The following is a 20641-nucleotide window of genomic DNA, read 5'->3' as shown; positions in this document are numbered from 1 at the left end:
GGTTGACCAAGGGGCTGTGGGAGTGGGAAGCTGGTTCCACAAAGTGTCATGTACACCTGTGGGCATTGAGTGCAAACTGGATAAGACCCACAGAGGGTGCTTTGTGTGATGTTTTGCTGATGAATAACAGCTGAAAAATTACTCTGCAGCTGACACGAGTGCAGCATCAAACTGTGGGAGCTTTGGAAGCGTGACTAAACAGGGTTCCTACATCAGGATTAATTAATTAGGGTAAATAAGTCTCCTTAGTTAAAAATCAGAAAATGTCTGCAGCAATGGCAGCAGATGGACATGAGAGAAGTCCCTGTCACCACTGACATTTCACTGAGCCCACCTAAACCTCCCCATCCTTTGGCCTTGCCAGTCACCTTGTGGGCACAGTGGCCATGTTTGAAAGGAAAGGGAACAGAGACCTTTACCTGCCCAGTTCTCCTCTTTCCACCCAGCCAGGGCAGCTGTGGGTGCACAACCCACCAGGACATCCCCAGGAGGATGCTGGCACCCATCCCCAGGGAGGGGCTGGAACAGTGCTCATCAGCACTGAGCACATCTGAGAGGTCACTCATGGCTCTGAACCTGCTCCCAATCCCAGCTCTGTCCATTGACCTCAGCATAGCCTTGGCTCAACCTGCTGCCCAGTTTCTGCCTGGGCTTGGCAGGAGTTTTTGGAGGCTTGCACCTCCTTTACAGCAACAGCGTAGAGGTTGATGATAACAATGAAGAGGCATTTAATACAAATTTTACTTTAATGACTACATTTTACACAGTAAAATGATTGGTGTGTGCAGGGTCTCTAGATTCTCTTGCTGATTCTCTTGTAGGAGAGGTCTCCCATGGTCACTGTCTGAAAAACAAATGGAAAGCATTAGCTCTTCATGGTGCATGTCTCCCAGCCCTACTTGGGAAAGATCTGGTTTTGCAAATGGAAACAAGACTGGTCCCCAGTCTGTCATATAAACTGGATGATTAAAGCTTTGGATTTCTTCATGAATAGACCCAAACAGGTAGAGAGAATCTGACAGCACTCAGCTGGGATCACACTGCTGCATCTCTCTTCTTTGAAAGTGTCAGGCCCACCTACAAACTTACACATATGAGAGGGTGAGAACATGCCCTTGTTGCATGAAGCTTTGATCAGAAATGCCTGCTGAGGTTTCAGACAACACTTTTTGCATCAGACTATAATAAAAAGCTGCCCTCAGTGCCTGGCCAACTGACCATCTTTGGCTACAAAGCCAGAGTGTGCTCATGTGCTTGTCTCCAGCAGCTCTCTAAGGTCCCCCAGCATCTCTGTAGGATTTGTAGGGCCCCTGAAGGCAGCTGTAGGCACTGGTTCTTCAACCATTACTCCTCTCTTCTTCACTTACATTGGTGATGATGTCCCCATTGAGTTCAGTGACAGATTTCAGCCCTTTCAGGTTTGCCACCAGCTTGTTGTTACCCTCCATCTGAACAACAGCCTGGAGAGAGGGGAGGAGACAGAGAGATTCATGTTAAACCACAGCAACCCTGACAACTGAGTTCCTGTCCCCTCTGCAAGCCGTTTGGAGCAAGCTGCTCCCCTTGGAGCTTTCCTGAGAGGAGGAGACTTGTGCTGATTGTGACTACCCCAAGGAAAGGGTATGGATGCTTACTTTTGGCTCTATGGGGGGCAAAATTTTGCTGCCATACCTATATCTTTCCCCTCCAGAGAGTGGCTCCTACACTGTTAGATGCCAGAGGAGGGATCCTTGGCATTACACCAACATGAGCCTGGGGGAGAAGAAGGCTTTTCACCCTGCCTATGTTGGTGCCTCCCTGCAGCCTTGATGATCCTGGGTGCAGCTCCAAGGACCAAGAGGATCTGCATTCCTCCAAGGAGAGGATAGCAGAGTCACCTGAGCTGGACCAGGACATGACATTGTCTCCTCTCCAACCATCCACCATTTCAGCCTCCTTCAGGCTGGGGTGATGGGAGCTGGGAAACAATGTGGGCCTGGGGGGACTTTCAGTCAAGGTGGGAAACAGTTTAAAGGAGCTTTCAGAAACGCAGTCATGATTGGGAAGCTCTCAGGGGGATGGGCACATCTGGTGTGTCTCTGACCCTCCAGGGAGCTTCACCTCTAAAAAAGCTCCAGGCAAAATCAACACCCCCAGGACAGCTGTCACTGATCACTGAAATTACTCAGATAAATAACCCAGCAAACCTCACTTCTGTTCATCTGTTGTCCAGCAGTTAGACAGACTCACCTGCCCTTGAGCTGCTGATTTATGGAGGGTGAAGCTCTTCTAATTGGCATTTCCCCCCATAGTTTATCCAGAAGGGACTTCAGTGATGCTGGAAACTGTGATGCAGCCAGCATGGCTACCAGAGCCCCAAATCAAGGACATTCTTTGAAGTGATCACTCCTCCTGCTTTCAAAAATCCCTTCAATACCATCTTCTCCAGAGGCAGAGGAGAGACAAGGTATTTGCCAGTGGTGCTGTCTTGGTGTTTTATGAGCCATTAGAAACTAATGTCCAGGAACAGGAGCTCAGCTCACCCAATTTCAAGGGTGATAAATCCTCACCTTGCCAAATTATCTCACCCAGTGTAAACAGAAGCAGTGGATGAGGCTAGAAGGGAAGTTAACAGCCTCTGGGACTTAAAAGGAGAGATTTATTGGTTTAGAATTCATTGGCTCACTTCCCTCTACTACCTTCAAGTCAACAAAATGAAGATGGGGCATATTTTGTGTTGCAACATGACAGAAACTCAACCCTTTACCACCTCAAATCTTTCAGACCTTTTGCTATCAGAAGGATTTATCAAAGCATCACTAAACCTTTCTCCAAAGAGGCAATTAAAATGCTGGCCTCCAGTGTTTTCCCAATTGGCTATTAAAATAGTTTTAAAAATGCAAAGCTTCATCTGCTGGCTGGGGAGCTTGTGTGGTGTTTTGTAATGATGAAGAGGGGAAGATGGGAACTTCAGAGTCTCAGACTCTGAGTTTCTCAGGAAGGTGGCTCAGAAATGGAGTGTCATTTCCAGAAATGTGTCCCTAGGAGCCTTCCTGGGGACCTGCAGGGAGCAAGGCAGCAGGTCTCACATCTGCAGACTTGGTGCAAGCCCTTCCCATTAAATGAAACCATGCATACAAACTGAGAGACTGGGGAATCACTCAGCTCTTTTCCCTGTGTCAGCTCTAACACCTGTGGTCTGACCATTCCCTTTGAATCAAGAGCAGAAGGAACGGTTGGAAAGGAAATTTAAAGTCCCTGGACCCTGAAGCCCTGGCAGAAGAGGAGCTGATCCCTCACCTTGACTTTCTCCCCTGTCAGCATCTCTATGTCACACTCCTCCCCGATGGTGAACTCGTTGTGCAGCACTTTGGTGCCAGTTGTCACGGTGACCTTGAACTTTTTTCCATCCTGTACAATTTCTGAGATGCTCTTGATATCCTTGCCCTTCTGGATCTGGTCATCAGGAAGCCCTGCACAGGAAAAAGAGACTTTAGGTGGGCCTTGAAGCCATGGGTGGGCAGATTGCTGCTCCCAAATGGATGTGGTGGGGTTTGAGCACCCACAGCTGGGAGGATTTCTATTCTGGTAGGAAAAAGCCTCACAAGGATTATGGTCCCTTGAGAACCACATGGCCCAGAGTCTGCTAGGGAGAAAGAATAACAAATACTTCATCCTGGGATCTGTGTGGGAAGTAGACTTCTTTTTTGTCCCACTGCTCTGGCTAGGAGCAGAACAAGCATCAGAGGGAAAGAAGAAAGCTTCTTTTGCTTCCTTCATTGAGAGGCAAGCAGAGAAAATGGAATAAATCAAGGTAGGAGGAAGGAACCAAGTGGGGTTTTGATGAGATTTAGAGTCCCTCAGACCCAGTTCACTAAAATCTTCTCCTAAAGCCTGAAGCTTATCTGGCAGGTGAAGCCCTCACAGCACAAGACTGTGCAGAAGCAGTGCAAAGCCTCCTGAATCCCTGCAGGACCATCCCCCCTGGCAGGGATGCTGGTGGAAACCTGGGTGGACACATTCATCATTAAGCACATAAACAACTCGACTATTTTTCTGATAAATGGTGGAACTGGGGACTCTGCAGCTGTGCTGAGAAGCAACCCAGTGGGCTGAGCCATGTCCTGCTTTTATGTCAGATTTCACAGCCTGATGGAGCAGATCAAGGTCCTGCAGGCTCATCACGTGTGTGCAGCACTCCTGCTCTGGCCCAGGGCTGGGATTGGGCTCCTGCAAACCCCAAAGTTTCCCCCAGCATCTCTTGACCTCCAACCACCAGCCAGAGAGCTGCTTCCCCTTCCACTTCGAGACCACAGCTCCAGGCACCTGCATTTGTAACACACAAACAACTGCAAGGTGACAGAGGTAAGGAAGCTGAGAGATGCTTTCAACCAACAGCATCTGCACAGCTGGACTCCCAAATATCAGTGGGATGTGAGCAGATAAAGCAGCACACAGCACATGGAGGCACTTACCAATGGCTTTCATAAAAGACTCAAAATTTTCCTGGGACTGGAGCTCATACTTTCCAGTGAAGCTCATGATGGAAAAGATCTCTGTGCTTCCAACACAGGAGAAGGTGCCTTGCTGGCAAGCAAAGCTCAGTTTTATAAGGGGTGTTTTTCCTTAGAAGTTGGTCAGAGGTAAGATGTTGTAATTCTTTTATGGCCATGTTCAAATATTAACATAAAACTGGGCAATGGTCAGTGATAAATTTCTCTCCATTTGACAGAACTCAGTTTACAACGTGGGGGCTGGGGAAAAAAATCCAATAAATCCATTTTATGTAGGTAGCAACGTGGCATCCATAATCAAATGATAAAAATATAATTATGTAGAGATATTCATTATCAGAAGAACAAGCCAGTTTATCTCATTGGCTTGCAGTCTGGAAGTGCACATCTGGAAGAGGAGAAGATGGTGGAAGATGATGGTGTTCATTGGAGCTGACACTGGTGGGGTTTCTGCTCACCAGTGTGTCCAGACTGGGTCTTCAGCACTGGTATGAAGAGTGGAGGCTGAGCACAGGCAGGGACTGACTTGTTCTCTCCTTCAGATGCCCTGTGGTCCCCTGTAATGGTGGGATTTGGTGTGAGCCAGATGTAGCAGTAGTCACTAAATCATCATTGTCCCTTAAGGAAAAGGTATGGCTCAAAATAAAACCCTGGGATTGAACTGGCCCATCTTGAAGACTGCAGTTTAATTCAGACTCCATCAGTGTGGCTTTGCCTCCAGATGGGGTTTTTTTGTGGGTAGATGGAAAAGTGACTCATTTTGGAGCCCAGTGCTCCTGATGCACCAAGGATTGATGGCTGTGGGAAAGTTCCAGCTCTCCATGGTTCAGTTTTCCTCTCCCATCATCAACCAGAGGAGCCTGGAGTTGTGGTTTTCATTCATTTTCCAGTGAAATTCACTCCTGGACCAAGCACTTCCGACCAGATCCCATTGCTGGGATGATGCCCAGTTCTCAGGTGCAGTCTGGGGAGAAGGGGTGGCTGCTAAATCAGGAGGGAGAGACCTTTCCCAGGTGACCTCAGGCACTTGTAGTACACTGAATGCCTCTGAGCTGATGTCTAGATGAACCAAAGGAGAGAAACAGGAGAAACATCCCATGAGTAGTGTCCCAGGGCTGCCTGTCCCCCTCCAGCTTCTCCAGAAGCAGCCTTCTTGACTAAGCTATTTGTAAATTCTTCCTATCAGCCAAGAGGAATCCCAACTGAAGTGCTGGAAAGAGCACCTGGTATTTTCCCTGCCTCTCCCATCTCAGCCACTGCAGACTTCCCAGAACCACAAACTCCACACGAGCTTGAAATGAGCTAAACCCATCAGGTAAAGAGACCTGAGGCTAAGATAGCAGTTGGAAAAAGCTCACCAGGTTTTTCCCAGAAAATGGTTATCATGCCTAATCTGGGCAGCTGACCCACTTGGAAAACCACCAGAAATGGGGTGAGAATTCCCTCTGGGTTGGACAGGCTCCTAAAGTCTGGATGCCACCCACCAAATGCTAAAAGGAGAATATGGACCCAGGTTATTTTCTGTGGGTATCTCCCCCTCTCCTTGCTTACAGGGGACAGATACACCCCTGCTCCCAGCTTCTATGCACTGGATATATGGGAACTACAGATCACTGCGGGCAGGTTTGGGAATGCAACCAACTGATTTTTGTCCAGTGATCAAAAATAAAACCTCTTTGTTTCATCTGCAACTATTCTGCTAGACTTGTGTTCTTTTATTTCCCACAGTAAAGAAATGCAGAAGTTCTTTTATATATATATATAATATATAGATTTATTATATATTTATATATAATATATTCATATATTATATATTTATATATTATATGTATTATATTTATTATATATATCATAAATATATATATTTGTATCTATCTATCTATCTATATATATATAGAGAGATAGATATATACATAAAGCAGCCCTTACTGGATGAAATTTGGCCAGGATAATTATTATCCAGCCAGACCTGCTGAGCAAACAGCAGGTGAGATTAAGTTTATCTCAATAGCAAAGTTCAGAACACTTGTACATCTCCCCATCATAATACAGGATCTTTTAAAACATGACATCACTTTCCAGGACCAAGAAAATGCACTTGATGTGCATTAACACAAGGGAGAGTCAGCTTACCATTGGAATTGAAGCTGAATAAATACCATAGCCTAAAACCTGGTTTGTAGAAAGAGGAAAGACATGGATCATTTGCAGAAATTATAGAGGTGGCTGCTTCTCACTGGAAGCCAGCAGGTGCATCTGTGCTGAAATTGTTTTGAAGATAAAGCAGAGCATCCTAGAAGCTTGTCAGAAAAAGGGACACAAGTGTCTGATTCTGACTTTTGCACCTGACTCAAAGACTGGGCCATGCAAAACTTCTCAGCTTCCTCCTAGCCATGGAGGTATCTGACTGCTTTGTGTCCTGATGAGATGAATGAAACACAGCACCTTTCCCAGATTTTTCTCTTTCTTAGAACATCTCTGGCAGTCTGCTGGAGGCTGTCTGCAACTTCCAAGCTGCAGACATGCAAGCACCAGTTCATATTGGTTCAGATTAGATATGCCACTATCAGCCTTGATAAGGCTGCCCAAAGCAGCAGCTTACCCTGAGCTCTGCCATTGATAAAGCTTCTATTTCATGCTGAAATTCAGCAAAGGGCAGCCCTCAGCCCTTGTCATCTTATTTCAAAGGTCCCAAAGGGAGGAAAGGCTGAGTATTGCTTCTCCAGGGTCAAGACTCAGTTTCCCTGATAGCATGAGACCTATTGCTGCCTTAGCTTTGCCCACCAGTGACACCTGTGGAGCAGAGCTTTCTATCAGATTTAAAAAGAGAGCCACATTTGCAGTCACAGTGGGGCAGCTTCATGCACTTAAATTAATTTAGTTTAAGGTTTCTGCCTTGTATCTCCTTGTATCTCAAATAAATTACCCTGAGTGTTCGTTCGCCTGTGCAGCTGCAGACACTCTCTGCAATCTTCCTACCCCCCCTTCCTCCTGTGGTTCTGAACCTCACTGATGTGTGGGTTTGGCTCTGAGAAAGGCAGAACCAAAATAGTTTTATTTCTGGCCAAGACTGTAAAGTTCTTACACAGATTTCACTGTTTCTCTGTGCAAGTTGATGCTTTTGTGCAGCGGAGTGGAGAGGGACACATTAACTCCTTCATCCACCCCCATCAACAAGTTTATATATTTTTATTCAGATGACATGGCATGCATAAAAGTAGCACTGCAAAACCCCAGAAATCCTTATTATCCCCTTACTGGCCCTGCCTGGTGTTGCTTGGGTCACTTAGAGCTCTGACAGCTTTTGTTTGTGTATGGTTTGTAGGCACCACCCAGCTCATGGGAAGGGACAGGACTGACAAGACAAAGGGGAGATTTTTTTGTGCTTTTCAGGATTATGTGATATTTTAAAATTAAATTTGACACATTCTGGTCCTGGTTGTGAACTACAGTTTTTCAATGTGCCCCCATTCCAAGTCCCTCACTGGGTGTAAGCTCCCCAGACCTTCAGGAGAGGTGGGACAGGGATGGAAGGAGGATGATAAAACCCTAGGATGGATCCCAGAAGATGGGGTGAAGGTGAACAATCTCTTTCCTCTGTCCATGAACCCCGGAGTTGGCTCAGCCCACCCACCTTCATCACCCGGCACCCTGCTGTAGGACATTGTCCACGCCTCCTCTTCAAAAGGGGGATTTTTGGAGGGGTGCTTCGTCCTGAAAGGTGTTGCTTGAAATCCCGATGGGATGACTGAGGGTCCAGGGCCTGAAAGGTGAAGGGGGAGGCAGTTTCGTGCCTCTCCTCGGCAGATGAAGGGCATTGCTGCCATCTAGTGACACGGGGACTGATGGTGGCTTTGGCACAGCCTGTGGTCCCCAGTGCTCCCGGGCCTGGGGATGCTCCAGGTGCTGCTGTGATTGCCTTCGAGTGCTGCAGCTCTCTGGGGAGAGCCCCGGAATTTGTTTTGAGGAAAAAAACCCAAAGCAAATTGGCTTCTCACTGCTGTACGTGCTCTTCTGCTTCCTTCTTCCTCGCCGGGCTTTGGTGGGTGGAGAGGCTGAAGAAATTCTTTCTGGAGGGATGAAAGATGCAGCATGAAAACCCAAAAGCAGCCTGAGCTGGGGTGTGCACATGCAGCTGATTTAGGACAGCTGGGTCCAAAGAGCAGGAACTGCTTGGTACCTCCAAAGTTGAAGTGCAAATCCCAGCAGGAATATGGAAGCAGCAGGTAAAATCAGATTAATTAAAAGCTGTTAGGTTTTCCAGCTCTTGGTCTGTTGCTGCAGTGGGTAACTCGAGGTGATGTGTGGGGATAACATTAAAGAAATGGCTCTTTAAACATGAATGCATGGAGCCTGCAAGGCCAAGCATGAGAAAAGCCCTCCCAATAAATGGCATTGCCACCCCAGGGCATGTCCCAGGTGCTCTCCCTCTGCTCACCCATGGCTGCCACATAAGCAGCCCCCACCATCAGCATTAACTAAAGATCTCATTAGTGAGGCCACCACCACTGGCAGACCCAAGGCACAGATAGAGCTGCTGCAACAGCCTTGATGCTATTTCTGTCTGGGAGCCCAGAGCAGCAGGTATCCTGGTATAAGCCTTTTTTTATTTTTTTTTTTTTTTTCCCCAGGGTTTCTGGATGCACACTGGAGGGACATAATGCTGAAGCCCCATCCAGCCTGGCCTTGAACACTTCCAGGGATGGGGCAGCCACAGCTTCCCTGGGCAACCTGGGCCACCACCCTCACATTAAAGAATTTCTGAGATCTGATTTAAATCAATCCTCTTCCAGTTTAAAGCCATTTAAAGCCAAGATATACGATTAAAAAGCTACTCCTTGTTTACTGCTCTGCTACAGCAGCCCCCTTCCACCTTCTGCAACACCACCGTGGGCAACTCTGCCCAGAGTCTGAAATTTAACTTCTCCCTCCCACTGAGGACCTGGCAGGATCTATCCCTTCTGAATGCTGGGTGCAGAAAAGGCCTTTTCCATGGTGCTGCTCAGGGCAAGAACTGGATCACTCTCCACCAGTGGCTTTTCTCATGGCTCCGGTTACTTGCTGGAGTTAGAGACAACCCAAGCTGGGTCAGACACTGATGCTTGGGCAGGTGACGTGTCCTTCCTGCAGATGTGAGCTTCCTGACCCACAGCTGGCTGTAATCACCCATCCTTTGTACCCCTGCACCCAGCCTTCCTGGGCTGAAGTCCCCACACGTCCCAGCAGCACACCCTGCACTGCACCTCGGCTCCACAAAGCCACCAGCCCTTTGCTGACCGTGCCCTTCAAAAAACTTACTATTTAATAAATTAAAAAGTAAGGAAAAGGATCGTGGCTCTTCACCGCAGAGGAGTGCTGAGGTTTTTTTTGCACAGCACAATGCATGTTCCCACTCCCTCCTGTGCCTCAGTTTCCCCACGAGTAGGACAGGGCTGTTCTGAGGTCCCAGACTGAAAATGTGGCTTTGCACAGCTGAATTACAGACTGCTTTTTGTTGAAAATTTCTCACCCAAACCCTTCTTTAAATCTCAGACGTAACCCCAACCTCACCCTTAAATCTGGTGGCTCAATGCCTTCCTTAATTGAATCCTGAATTTCTGCAGGGTTTTACTGGAGACAACAATATGCCCCGTGCCTGATCCCCCTAAAAGCTTTCTCCTGATCTTTAACTCACTTTCTCCCCAGCTGCAGCCCATTGCTGGGGACCTCGGGAGCAGCTCAGCTCCCTCTTTCCCGCATATTCCCACTGCCGGGGTGGCTGCCGGGCGGAACATTGGCTGCTTGGAACGGGGAGAAGTTTTCCGAGAGCACAAGTGCAAAGGGTGCCCGGGCTGGAAGTGGCTTCGGAGCTGCTTGGCCACTTCTCCGCCTTTTGCCTGGGGCCGGGAGACCCGAGGCCGCGCCGAGGGGCTGCAGCGTTGGCCGGAGTGCCCGAGGTGGGGACAGCCGGGGGGGTTTCAAGGTTTAAGGGTGAGAAGGGACCTGTCCGGGCAGCAACTGCGGCTGCTCGGTGGGATTGGCAGGAATCCGGCGGATTTAGCTCTGTGCTTCCTGCACGGAGTTAAACCCTGGCTGTACTTTAACCCCTTCGTAGAAAATCAACCAGATGGAAAAAAACCCCACAAAACATAGCTACTATTATTATTTTATATATATATATATATAATCTAAAACTCCAGCTTTTGCATTGAGCCTGGAAGGGACGTGACGTGGGTGCGCAGTGGCTTCTGCATCCGCAGGGATTTTGCTCAGCCCGGGAAGCGTCTCCGGGGCAGGGTGGGAAGGGCGCAGGCAAAGTGGGAACTCGGTGCAGACCCCAGGCAGGATTTCCCCTCGCTGCAGGGGACTCTGCCTTCCCTCTGCTGCACCAGCTCCCCACCGCTTTGCTTTTTTTTTTTTTTTGGGGGGGGGGGGGGGGGGCCTGGGGGGGAGAGGTATGAAGTGGTTTCCTCCCTGAGAAGCCTCCCTGTGTCCACATGGGAACTTTCTAGGGAAGTCAGGTTGGGCTGTGGGGTTGCTCCCAGCAGGGGGGATGCTCCGGGGTGCAGGCAGTGACTGTGGTGCCTCCTCAGCACCCATGGAGTACATCAGCACCCGGGGGGGTGCGGGGGCCGTCGACTTCGAAGGAGCCCTGTTCTCTGGCTACGCACCCGACGGGGGACTCTTCATGCCCCGAAGCATCCCCTCGCTGGACAGGGACACCCTGCAGAGATGGAGCAGTCTCTCCTACCGGGAGCTGGTGAAGGAGCTGTGCTCCCTCTTCATCCCAGCCGAGCTGGTCCCACGGAGCACGCTCAACGGTGAGCCCGAGGCACGGGGGGAGATGCTGGAAGGGTTAGGGATGAGGATTTTGGGGTGTTCAGATGCACCTGCCCACCTTCTATAGAATGTTTTGGGTTGGAAGCACCCTTAAAGGTCCTCCAGTCCAATCCTCCCCCTGCAGGGAGCAGGAACACCTTTAGCTAGATCAGGTTTGTCAGAGCCCCATCCAGGGGCTCCCACCCCGACCTTGAATATCTACAGGGATGGGGCCTCCCCCACCTCCCTGTGCCAGTGTTTCGTCACCCTCATTGTAAAGAACGTCTTAATGTCCCCACCTTCACCCCCACCTTTTCACAGCCCCCTGAGGATGGAGCTTGCAGCACCATTGCCTGCACCTTCCTCTGCCTCATTCCCCTCTGTCACCTTGCTGGGACTTGTCACATTCTGGAGAAAGTGCCAGGATGTGCAAACAGGAATTCTGGTGTCTGCAGCAGTGATGGCTGCTGCCCTGGTGCTGTCACTGCTGGGGCACCTCCTGCTCTGCTGGGCTCCAGACCTGCCCTCCCACCAGGGCTTTCTGTTTCTCCATATTCTCCCCGAGAGGTGTTTAATGTTTTTAACATTTAGCAACTATCACTTCCACCAGAGGGCAGCTGTAACCTCTGTCTCAGCATCTCCTTGTGATAAAATTTGAGTTTCCTCTATTCTATATTTTATCAGAGTTTGCTCTGATTATGTTGAATGTCCCCTGGGGTTAATTACCATAGGGCTATCAAAGGCAATAAGGCTGGGCTGGTTTACTCCTAGTAACTAAGAATAAATTGCTGGGTTTTCTGTCACTCCTCCAGCAACTGAATGTCTTTGGTTCTGCAGAAAAATTCTCAGGAGCATGAGGAGCACAGATGCAGGAATCAGAATGGGTGTCAGAATGCAGGTCAGAATAATACTCTTCTCCCTAATCTAACAGCCCTTTTCACCCTTTTTCCTCCAGATCTGATCAACAGGGCCTTCAGCAGGTTCAGACACAAGGATGTTGTCCATCTTTCCAGGCTGAAGGATGGGCTGAATGTTTTGGAGCTCTGGCATGGGGTTACTTATGCATTTAAGGATCTGTCCTTGTCCTGCACAGGGCAGTTTTTACAGTATTTCTTGGAGAAAAAGCAGAAGCATGTCACTATTCTGGTGGGTGAGTATGTCTGTGTGTGTGCTTGGAGAATTTCTGGGCAGGTCTTTACACTGAAAGCCATCATCCCATGACTGTCTCCATGGATGCTTCAGGGTGGTATTGCTTTGTGGGTTGCTGGTGGTTTATCTCCTGGCAATGCCAGGGTGGCTGTTCTAGCCAAAAGCACCTCATGGAGCATCTCTGTATCTTTCTCTTGAAGTGCAGTGATTCAGGTTTGATTGATTCAACTGATGCAATTTGTTTGATTGACTCAACAATTTTTTTGCTTTTCTTGGTTCTCCCTCTCTTTGAAACAGGGACTTCAGGGGACACAGGGAGCTCAGCCATTGAGAGTGTGAGAGGACAGAAGAACATGGACATCTTTGTTCTGCTGCCCAAGGGGTTCTGCACCCAGATACAGGAACTTCAGATGACCACTGTCATTGAAGACAACGTACACGTCTTTGCTGGTTGGCACTGCTGGTGGTCTGTCCACTTATGGTCCTTCTGTGTCAAAACTGTGACCATAAAAGTCTCAGGATGCTGATGCTTTGGCAGCTTAAGCCAGCCATGTCATTGCCATCATGGTCACCAGACACCTGGCTAGCAGGAGCCCACAGCAGACATCCCTAGTTCTTTGACCAGGGAGCTCTTGGCTTCATTTATTCTTCAGATCAGAAGCTGCCTCCATGCAGGTGCTGAGCTTCACTGAATTCAGCACCACTTCTTGGCACTAAGAGGATCAAGAGTCACCCTTTCCCTTTGTCCCCTCACATGGGTAGTCCATCCTCTACTGCTGTGCTGCCCTCATGGTTAGGAATCACCACTGGGTGCTTGAGCTGTCCCATGGGGTCCTCTGTGCAGCCAGGTCTCAGCATGGCATCTCACAGGGGATGCAGGTGTTTGCCTTCCTGGCAAATATACACTTGGCATGAGCAAGGCTCCAGAGTGCAATGTCTGCAGAAAGCACCCACATGGTGCTCCTCAACCCTGGGCTTGTTCAGCCTCTGTGGCAGATGGGCAGCTCAGGATATCCTTGGCCACAGCAATCTCCAGGCCTTGAGACTGACCCTAATTCTGAGCAAAAATACCCAGTGCCTGGTGTGCTGATGTGGGCAGATCTAACCCTTCCTTTCTCCTTTTGACAGCTCGTGGGAACAGTGATGAAATCGATGAGCCCATCAAGGAACTGTTTGCTGATGTTGATTTTGCCCAAAAATACAACCTGATGAGCTTGAATTCAGTCAACTGGTCAAGGATTATGGTGCAGATTGCTCACCACTTCTATGCTTACTTTCAGTGTGCCCCATCCCTGGATATCAACCCACTACCAGTGGTGGAGATTGTTGTACCAACAGGAGGAGGAGGAAATATCACAGGTGAAGGGGAAAAAAGATAGGTTAGATAAGGAAAGATACAGAATGCTGTGACCTATGGACTAAAAGCACTTTGCAGATAATGGTACTGCTATTTATTAAAACACCCACTCTCTGGTAGGATTTCTTCAGAACCTGCTGTATTCTATTACTCATGCATGGTTATTACTCATTCAGGTGTCACTGGTGATTTGCAAGGTGCACAAAATCCCAAACCACCCCTTTGATGCTGACTGTAGCTATCTTGAGGATGGGCACTTTAGAAGGACAGCATGTACTTGATGCAGAAAAAGGAAAATCCTGTAGCTCTGATTTCCTAAGTGAAACATTAACAGAGGTGTGGAGTCCTGCCTGGTCCTACTCTGGTTTGCACAGTGAAGAGAATCCCTCTTAATTGCATTATGACCTTCTAAATGTGAGTCCTTGATTGCCTCAACCCCAAAATAGTTTTATGAAAGCAGTAAAGGATTTGATGTCCTCAGCTGCATTCACTGCACAACTGCACTGCCCATCTGAGGGCATTAATAAGCTCCAAAGGCCCAAAAGCTTTCCTCTTGCTTGAACAGCATCTGCCTGACCTATTGGTTCCCTGCCCATCCATCTTCAAATGTGGAGATGCTTAAAGGTCAGTGTTTGATGGCAGATGGAGCATTGCATCTCTAGATTTTACAATGATAGAATCACAGAATGGTTTGGGTTGGAAGGGACCTTAAAGCTCATCCAGTTCCAACCCCCCTGCATGGGCAGGGACACCTCCCACCAGACCAGGTTGCTCCAAGCCCCTTCCAACTTGGAACACTTCCAGGAATGGGTCATCCCCAGGTTCCCTGGGCAACCTGCCAGTGTCTCACCACCCTCACAGTGAAGAATTTCTTCCTAAGATCTGATCAAAATCACCCAGCTTAAACCATTCCCCTCATCCTATCAGAGAGTCCATGTGGGAATGTCATTTGTGTCTGCTTCTGAACTCCATGGTCAATAAGTTTGTAATACAACTTCTATGCTGAATTTCAGTGTTTCTTCATGAAATGTGTGGGTTTTTTACTTTTTTTTTTTCTTCCCCAGCTGGCTGCATTGCCCAGAAAATGGGTCTCCCAATTCAACTTGTTACTGTGGTTAACAGCAATGACATCATTCACAGGACTGTTCAGCATGGAGATTTCTCACTGTCAGAGAGTGTGAAGCCTACATTAGCATCAGCCATGGATATTCAGGTATGTCATGAATTGGCCAAAATGGGTAAATACAAAATAACATCTATTTAAATTTTTTTTTTCCTTTGTGCTCTGTTCTAGCCAGTTCTGCCACTGGCCATACCTCTCAGCAATGCATTCAGAGGTGTGACTCATTTTGAGCATTTCTGCTGCAGGCTGAGAGCTGAGATAGATCAAACACCTTCTGCCTCACTTTTCAGGGCATGACTTTGCCATCTTAATTGTTGAAGGTTGGGTTTCTGTGGCTTCGTTGTGTGCAAGGTTAGCAAGAGGAGGACATGTTCACAAAATGTGACACTTAGAAAATGATAAATCCCATCATGTCTCAAGGGCTCTGTTGATGCTTCTGAAAGGCTTCATCAAGAGCAAGAGAAAAGACCAGGCAGGTAGGGAAGCCCAGAAGAAATGCCTCATCTGTGGCCATCTGCAGCTTGCTCAGAGCAAAACAAGTCTCAGCAGGCAAGTAAAGGCCTCAGAAATGAAAAGTCATGGAGGTACAGAAACCAAACACCTGAAAGCAAATACCTCCCATTTCATACCTACCCTGTGATGGACAGGGACTGAGTCTGCTTCCAAGCAAGTGACCAAACAGTGAAACACTTGGTGGTTTATCACAGTGGCCTTAAGCTACTTAGATATTCCAAAAGCTGTCCAAAGACATTGAGAAGACCCAGGACCTTTGAGGAGCTGCCATGGTTTGCAGTCAGGAAGTCATTGTGCCCCTGTCACCAGGCTGCTGCTCTCTGCAGCTTGACTTTGCTCCCAAGTCATGAATTTGGGAATCTCCTCAGAGTTCAAATGGTAGCTGGGCTTTTCTCTTGGCCTGTGTCCCTCTGCTAGCACTGGTCTGCTGAGGCATCTAAGCATGTGCCAGACCTTGGGACCATGAGGATGGGCAACCAGGTGAGGTTTTGTCCAACTGGATTGGTGTGTCCCTCCATAGCTGCATGGGGACATCGTTGTTCAGCTCACGTCTGAAAGATCCATGCAAATATTTCTCAGATCATTCATGCTGGAGGGGAGTTCAGAAGGTCTCTAGTTGGGACCTGCTCAAATCAGGTCAGCCCTGAGGTCAAACTGAGCTCCTCAGGGCTTTGTCCAATAGGAAAACTTCAAGGTTGGAGAGCACACAACTTCTTTGGGTTGTCTCTTCTAAGCTAAACAGAAAGACCTTTCCAGTTAGGCACTAACTGAGGAGTTGAAGATGAAGAAGAAAGTCTCGTGTGGATGAGCCCTGTATGGGGCATTCCCCAGAGAATCACAGCCATGAGACTTGTGTGAATGGAGGGTGAATGGGAAGGTCTGGATGTGGGAGCAGTGGAATGAAGGTCAGGAGAGAGGGTGTCAGGAGGATGGTGCTGGGGACACATCTAGCAAGTCATCAACGTCCAGACATGCCAGCATGGAGATTGTCAGGACAGCCAGGTTGGGAAGCAGTGGACAGCCTAAAACAGGGGACAGCCTAAAGCAAAGGGCAGGCTACACCCAGACCAGACTGCAGATTACAGGCTGGAGGCTTTGGGATATGATGGTGGGAAGATGAAGAGCAGGACTGGGGCCATAAGCCAACCAGATAAGGACACGAAAGGCTGAATAAGTTCTTATGACTCACCAAGGTAGGACAGGATGGTGAGACAAAAGGTCACAGGCACTGTCAGCTGCTGCAAAGTATAAAGAGCTCATCCAAACTCAGCCCTTGAACCCAAGAAAAGTGAATAGAGCTCTTTAGTTGGTGTCCCTTGAGCTGTCCCTCCCTACAAGGTATCTTGGCCAAACCACCTGGATGAATGTTTCTTGGTGCTTGTGAGCATGCAGGAATGAGACAGTGAGGAGTGAAATGGGTTTGGGACCCCCCCCTGGATGGTCTTGCACCAAGTTTTGCTGCAGTGTTGCAACACTGATTGCTACACAGCCCTAGGAGCCAGCCAGGCCCAAGATGTGCCTGGCATGTTCATAAAGGTCAGCCCTGCAGGGATGTCTCGTGAAGTCAGGCTGGAGATGGGTGACTCAGAGCAGCATCTGCAGCACTCAGTAAACAGCTGGATGTTTCTGATTCTGAGGTGTTATTAGCCCGAGTTCCTCAAGGTGATTGTACAGGTGTGGTCACAACATTCATGCAACGTTGTCCCTTCATTAGTGTTTTTTTTTTTTCTAATCTGATGGTCACTGCCAGACTGCTCCGACAGCTCAGAGGTCTGAAAGACATCGTGTTCTTGGGATGTAAGTGTAGGAAGGTTGAGTCTCCATCCCTGAATGTGTTTAAAAATCACCTGGATGTGGTGCTTGGGTGCAGGGTTTAGTGGTGAGTCATCAGAAACAGAGTATTAGGGTTAGGATGAGGTTGGACTTCATGATCTTGAAGGGCTTTTCCAACCTGAAGACATCAAGCCCACCCCAGCTTCCACGAAGAAAAATGCAACAGTAGGACCTCAACCCTACTTAGACACCAGAGAATCCACACGGGTGCTCTCCTCCTGAGCCAGAGGCTCCCATTTCCAGTGCTCACCTATTGTCCTTGTTATCCCAGGAGCCTTACAACATGGAGAGGATCCTCTGGCTGCTCTCGGGCTCCGACAGCTGCCTGATGAAAACACTGATGGAGCGATTCAGGGCATCAAAAAGCCTGAAGCTGCCAGAGGATTTGCACAGAAAGGTCAGTTCCTCACACATCCAGCACCGTGTGTGGGCCTGTGCAAGGAGATTTACCACTACCTATTGTTTTAAAATCAATTTTGTAGTTAATAAAAAAAATCACAGAGAGTTTCTAACCAAAAGTTGAAGCATGAGGCCAGTTTTGTATCACTGTGTGTGCACGGAGGTTAGAAAAAACCCTTTAAAATTATGCTTTTTTAAAAGAAACACCTTTTTTTCTTTGCAAAACTAATTAAAAAATGCCTACAATTATTTAAGTAGGATATGAAACCATCCTTGGCTGCTCCAGTGTCAGCACTGGCTGTACCCCAGGGCATCATGCAGCAGGTGCTGGCGCAGGTTGAGTGTGGACTTTGGGAGTGGGGCTGCTGGGTTTGGTGCTGAGATTCAGCCTCAGTGTTCCAGCAAATGGGAGCATGAACACAAAGCAGAGAGAAATTCAAGAGCAAACCAAATATTTGTGTTGTGAGGCTTTTGGGGCCAGATGTCCCACCTCTTCCCATCCAACATGTGCTGCCCCCACAGGGCATCCTTCGCCCAGCGCTCACTCCTGCTGGCACATAAATACTGAAAAAACCTGCATTGTAAAAGAATAAAGAGCTGTTACACTGAGATGGCTTTTACAAGCCCACAGAAACTCCCACGGAGCGTGCAAAGAGCAGCACAGAGCTGAGGAGTTGAGTTGTGAGCTCCTCTCCACCCACACTCCTAGCACCTGGGGATGGAAATCCCTCCCTTGAACCCCAGCCCCCTGGCCATTTCCAGCACTTCCCCCAGCTGCAGCAGCAACCTCTGTTCTTCTAACCCCTGGAGAACCTCCTCCTCCAGCCTCCCTGTATGGAACTCTCTTGCTGAGTGCCCATGGCCCAAGCCTGCCTGGGATGGTGTTTGGTGGTGACCCCTTGTGCAAACCTCCCCGTATCTTCCTGCAGCTCTCCCAGACCCTACGCTCATGCTCAGCCTCTGATGAGGACATCGTGAGAGCCATGCAGCACTGCTGGGAGGAAAACCACTACCTGCTGTGCCCTCACTCTGCTGTGGCTGCTCACTACCACTACTCACAGCCAAAAGGGTAAGGACAGCCATGGTTGGGAGCATTAGGGAGCAGAGCATCACTTCTCCCTTTGCTCCCTCAGGATCTCCAGCCTGAGTCATGCTTCAATTCAAAGTTTCCTTGTTTTCCTTTCCAGCACACCCAGGTGTTGCTTAGCTCCAGCCTCTGCAGCCAAATTTCAGGATGCATTGCTCCGAGCTGGCCTGGATCCCCAGCTCCCCCCTGACATCTCTGCTTTGACAGTGATGGAGACCAGGTCCACTCCACTGGAGAGAGGCCAGGACTGGGCAGAGGTGCTCCGGGAGAGGATCAAAGCCAGGGCACAGCAGTGGGAGATGTCAGGGCAGGGAGTCACCCAGAGCTGAGCTGCCAGGGCATGGCTGGCTGCTGCCTCCCATGGCTTGTTTTCCAGGCACAGAAGAGCCCCAGGTTTTGCTGGGAGAAGAGCTGATGCTCTCCATGCAGTGAATTATTTGGAAGAACACACTTTGCTGTTGACTTAAGTAGACTGCTTCATAACATTTTCAGTAAAGAGTTCTGCAATTCTACCCCCTTTTTCCTACTAATTCATAAAAAATGATTGAAACTCTGAATAAACCTGCCTGTTCCATCATTACCAGCTATTACCATAGAATCCTGGAATGTTTTTTGTTGGAAGGGACCTTTGAGATCATCCAGTTCCAGCCCCCTGCCATGGGCAGGGACACCTCCCACCAGATCAGGTTGCTCCAAGCCCCATCCAACCTGGCCTTGAACAATTCCAGGGATGGGGCAGCCACAGCTTCTCTGGGCCATCTGTACCAGTCTCTCACCACTCTCATGGTGAAAAATTTATTTCTCATGTCTAACCTAAATCTGCCTTCTTCCAGCTTAAAACCATTACCCTTTTTCATACCACTGAATGTCTTTGTGGGAAGTCCCTCCACAGCTTTCTTGTAACCCTTTCAGGTACAGGAAGGCCTCTGTAAGGTCTCCCCTCTGTAAAGTCTCTCCTTCTTTATTACAGAAAACTGTCTTAGCACCACCCACAGGCACTAACTTCCAGGTTCATCCAGGGATTCAAGTCCTGTGCTGGGATGTTCAGCCCAGCTATCACAATTACACCCGAGATGCTCAATGGAGAATGAATGCAGGGCATTTAATTTAATTTAATTTAGTTTAATTAATTTAATGTAAGCAGTGTCAATAATCATTCCCAGGCATCAAAAGTTGCTTAGTGATAGTGTTAAATATCAGATGTTTTCCTTGGACATTTTCATTTTAAGCTGCTTTCTAGTGCCATATCTCTCAGCTTTTGCTCCTAGTCCCAATGAAGGCTCTTCCCAGGCAACTTCCACTGAAACAAATAGGAAATGGGAAATTCCCCTTATCTTCTGCCTGAAACTTCAGGTCTCTCAATACCACATTCCCATCATATACATATAAATATATAAATACCTCGTGTGGGAGCTGCCTCCGCAAGCCATGCATCTGGCAGGAATCTCTTGTGTCTAAAAAAGGGAAAAAAGAATAATTACACCGGGGGGGAGGAAAAATCCCCCTTTGCTATAAAAAAAAAATTCCCCCTTTGACATCAAAGGAAGTCCCATAATGGGAGGATTAATTTGAAGGTTTAGTGGCGTTTAGCAGGGTAAAAGTAAATTCTGTGAAGTGAATCAGCATGGGATGCTGCAGAATGTGTGGGAAGAGCAGGAAGCTTTCCCTGGGCTGCAAGCACCTTGCTGGCAGTGGGGCAAACTTTTCCTCAGCTCATCCCCAGCAAAGCCAGCCCTGTGCCACCTCCTTCCATCCCACCAAATCCCTGCAGGACAGGAGGGACCTGTGACTGTGCTGAGGGTCAGGTTGGATGGGGCTTGGAGCACTCTGGTCGAGTGGGAGGTGTCCTAGAATGGGTTGTGTTGGAGGGGAACCTTCAAGATCATCAA

The 20641-nt window shown here is 48.5% G+C and overlaps 2 protein-coding genes across 4 annotated transcripts; one reads left to right on the top strand and one right to left on the bottom strand.

Annotated features, from left to right (window-relative positions):
* Positions 1–727: 727 nt before the first annotated feature.
* FABP1 (fatty acid binding protein 1) lies at positions 728–4626 on the bottom strand. The gene is made up of 4 exons (XM_071753201.1): positions 4455–4626; positions 3280–3452; positions 1368–1460; positions 728–844 (listed from the first exon to the last, which is right to left on the bottom strand). The coding sequence occupies exons 1-4, from the start codon at positions 4519–4521 to the stop codon at positions 794–796; spliced, it is 384 nt and encodes a 127-aa protein (XP_071609302.1). The 5' UTR covers positions 4522–4626; the 3' UTR covers positions 728–793.
* A 5628-nt stretch (positions 4627–10254) lies between these two features.
* On the top strand, positions 10255–19313 carry THNSL2 (threonine synthase like 2). 3 transcript variants are annotated; one of them, XM_071753197.1, is made up of 10 exons: positions 10255–10429; positions 10684–10769; positions 11066–11293; positions 12247–12441; positions 12738–12890; positions 13569–13799; positions 14862–15010; positions 17538–17663; positions 18595–18734; positions 18853–19313. In XM_071753197.1, the coding sequence occupies exons 3-10, from the start codon at positions 11071–11073 to the stop codon at positions 19079–19081; spliced, it is 1446 nt and encodes a 481-aa protein (XP_071609298.1). In that variant the 5' UTR covers positions 10255–10429; positions 10684–10769; positions 11066–11070; the 3' UTR covers positions 19082–19313. The 3 variants fall into 3 exon arrangements, with proteins under 3 accessions (XP_071609298.1, XP_071609299.1, XP_071609297.1); XM_071753198.1 differs by lacking the exon at positions 10684–10769 and having other exon boundaries at positions 10263–10429; XM_071753196.1 differs by lacking the exons at positions 10255–10429; positions 10684–10769 and having other exon boundaries at positions 10931–11293.
* The last annotated feature ends 1328 nt before the right edge of the window (positions 19314–20641 follow it).

The sequence above is a fragment of the Heliangelus exortis genome, chromosome 10, assembly GCF_036169615.1.
Source record: "Heliangelus exortis chromosome 10, bHelExo1.hap1, whole genome shotgun sequence".
Classification (NCBI taxonomy): Eukaryota; Metazoa; Chordata; class Aves; order Apodiformes; family Trochilidae; genus Heliangelus; species Heliangelus exortis.
This window is presented reverse-complemented; position numbering and strand designations above follow the sequence as displayed.

Bases quoted from the DNA above. Each gene is read 5' to 3' on its own strand.
- FABP1 (XM_071753201.1), bottom strand. From the start codon at position 4,521: ATGAGCTTCACTGGAAAGTATGAGCTCCAGTCCCAGGAAAATTTTGAG. The intron at 3,453-4,454 runs GTAAGTGCCTCC...TTTCCTGTGCAG, and splicing joins GTCTTTTATGAAAGCCATTG to GGCTTCCTGATGACCAGATC. The intron at 1,461-3,279 runs GTGAGGGATCAG...CCCTCTCTCCAG, and splicing joins TGACAGGGGAGAAAGTCAAG to GCTGTTGTTCAGATGGAGGG.
- THNSL2 (XM_071753196.1), top strand. From the start codon at position 11,026: ATGCTCCGGGGTGCAGGCAGTGACTGTGGTGCCTCCTCAGCACCCATG. The intron at 13,800-14,861 runs GTGAAGGGGAAA...TTTCTTCCCCAG, and splicing joins AGGAGGAGGAAATATCACAG to CTGGCTGCATTGCCCAGAAA. The intron at 18,735-18,852 runs GTAAGGACAGCC...TTTCCTTTCCAG, and splicing joins CACTACTCACAGCCAAAAGG to CACACCCAGGTGTTGCTTAG.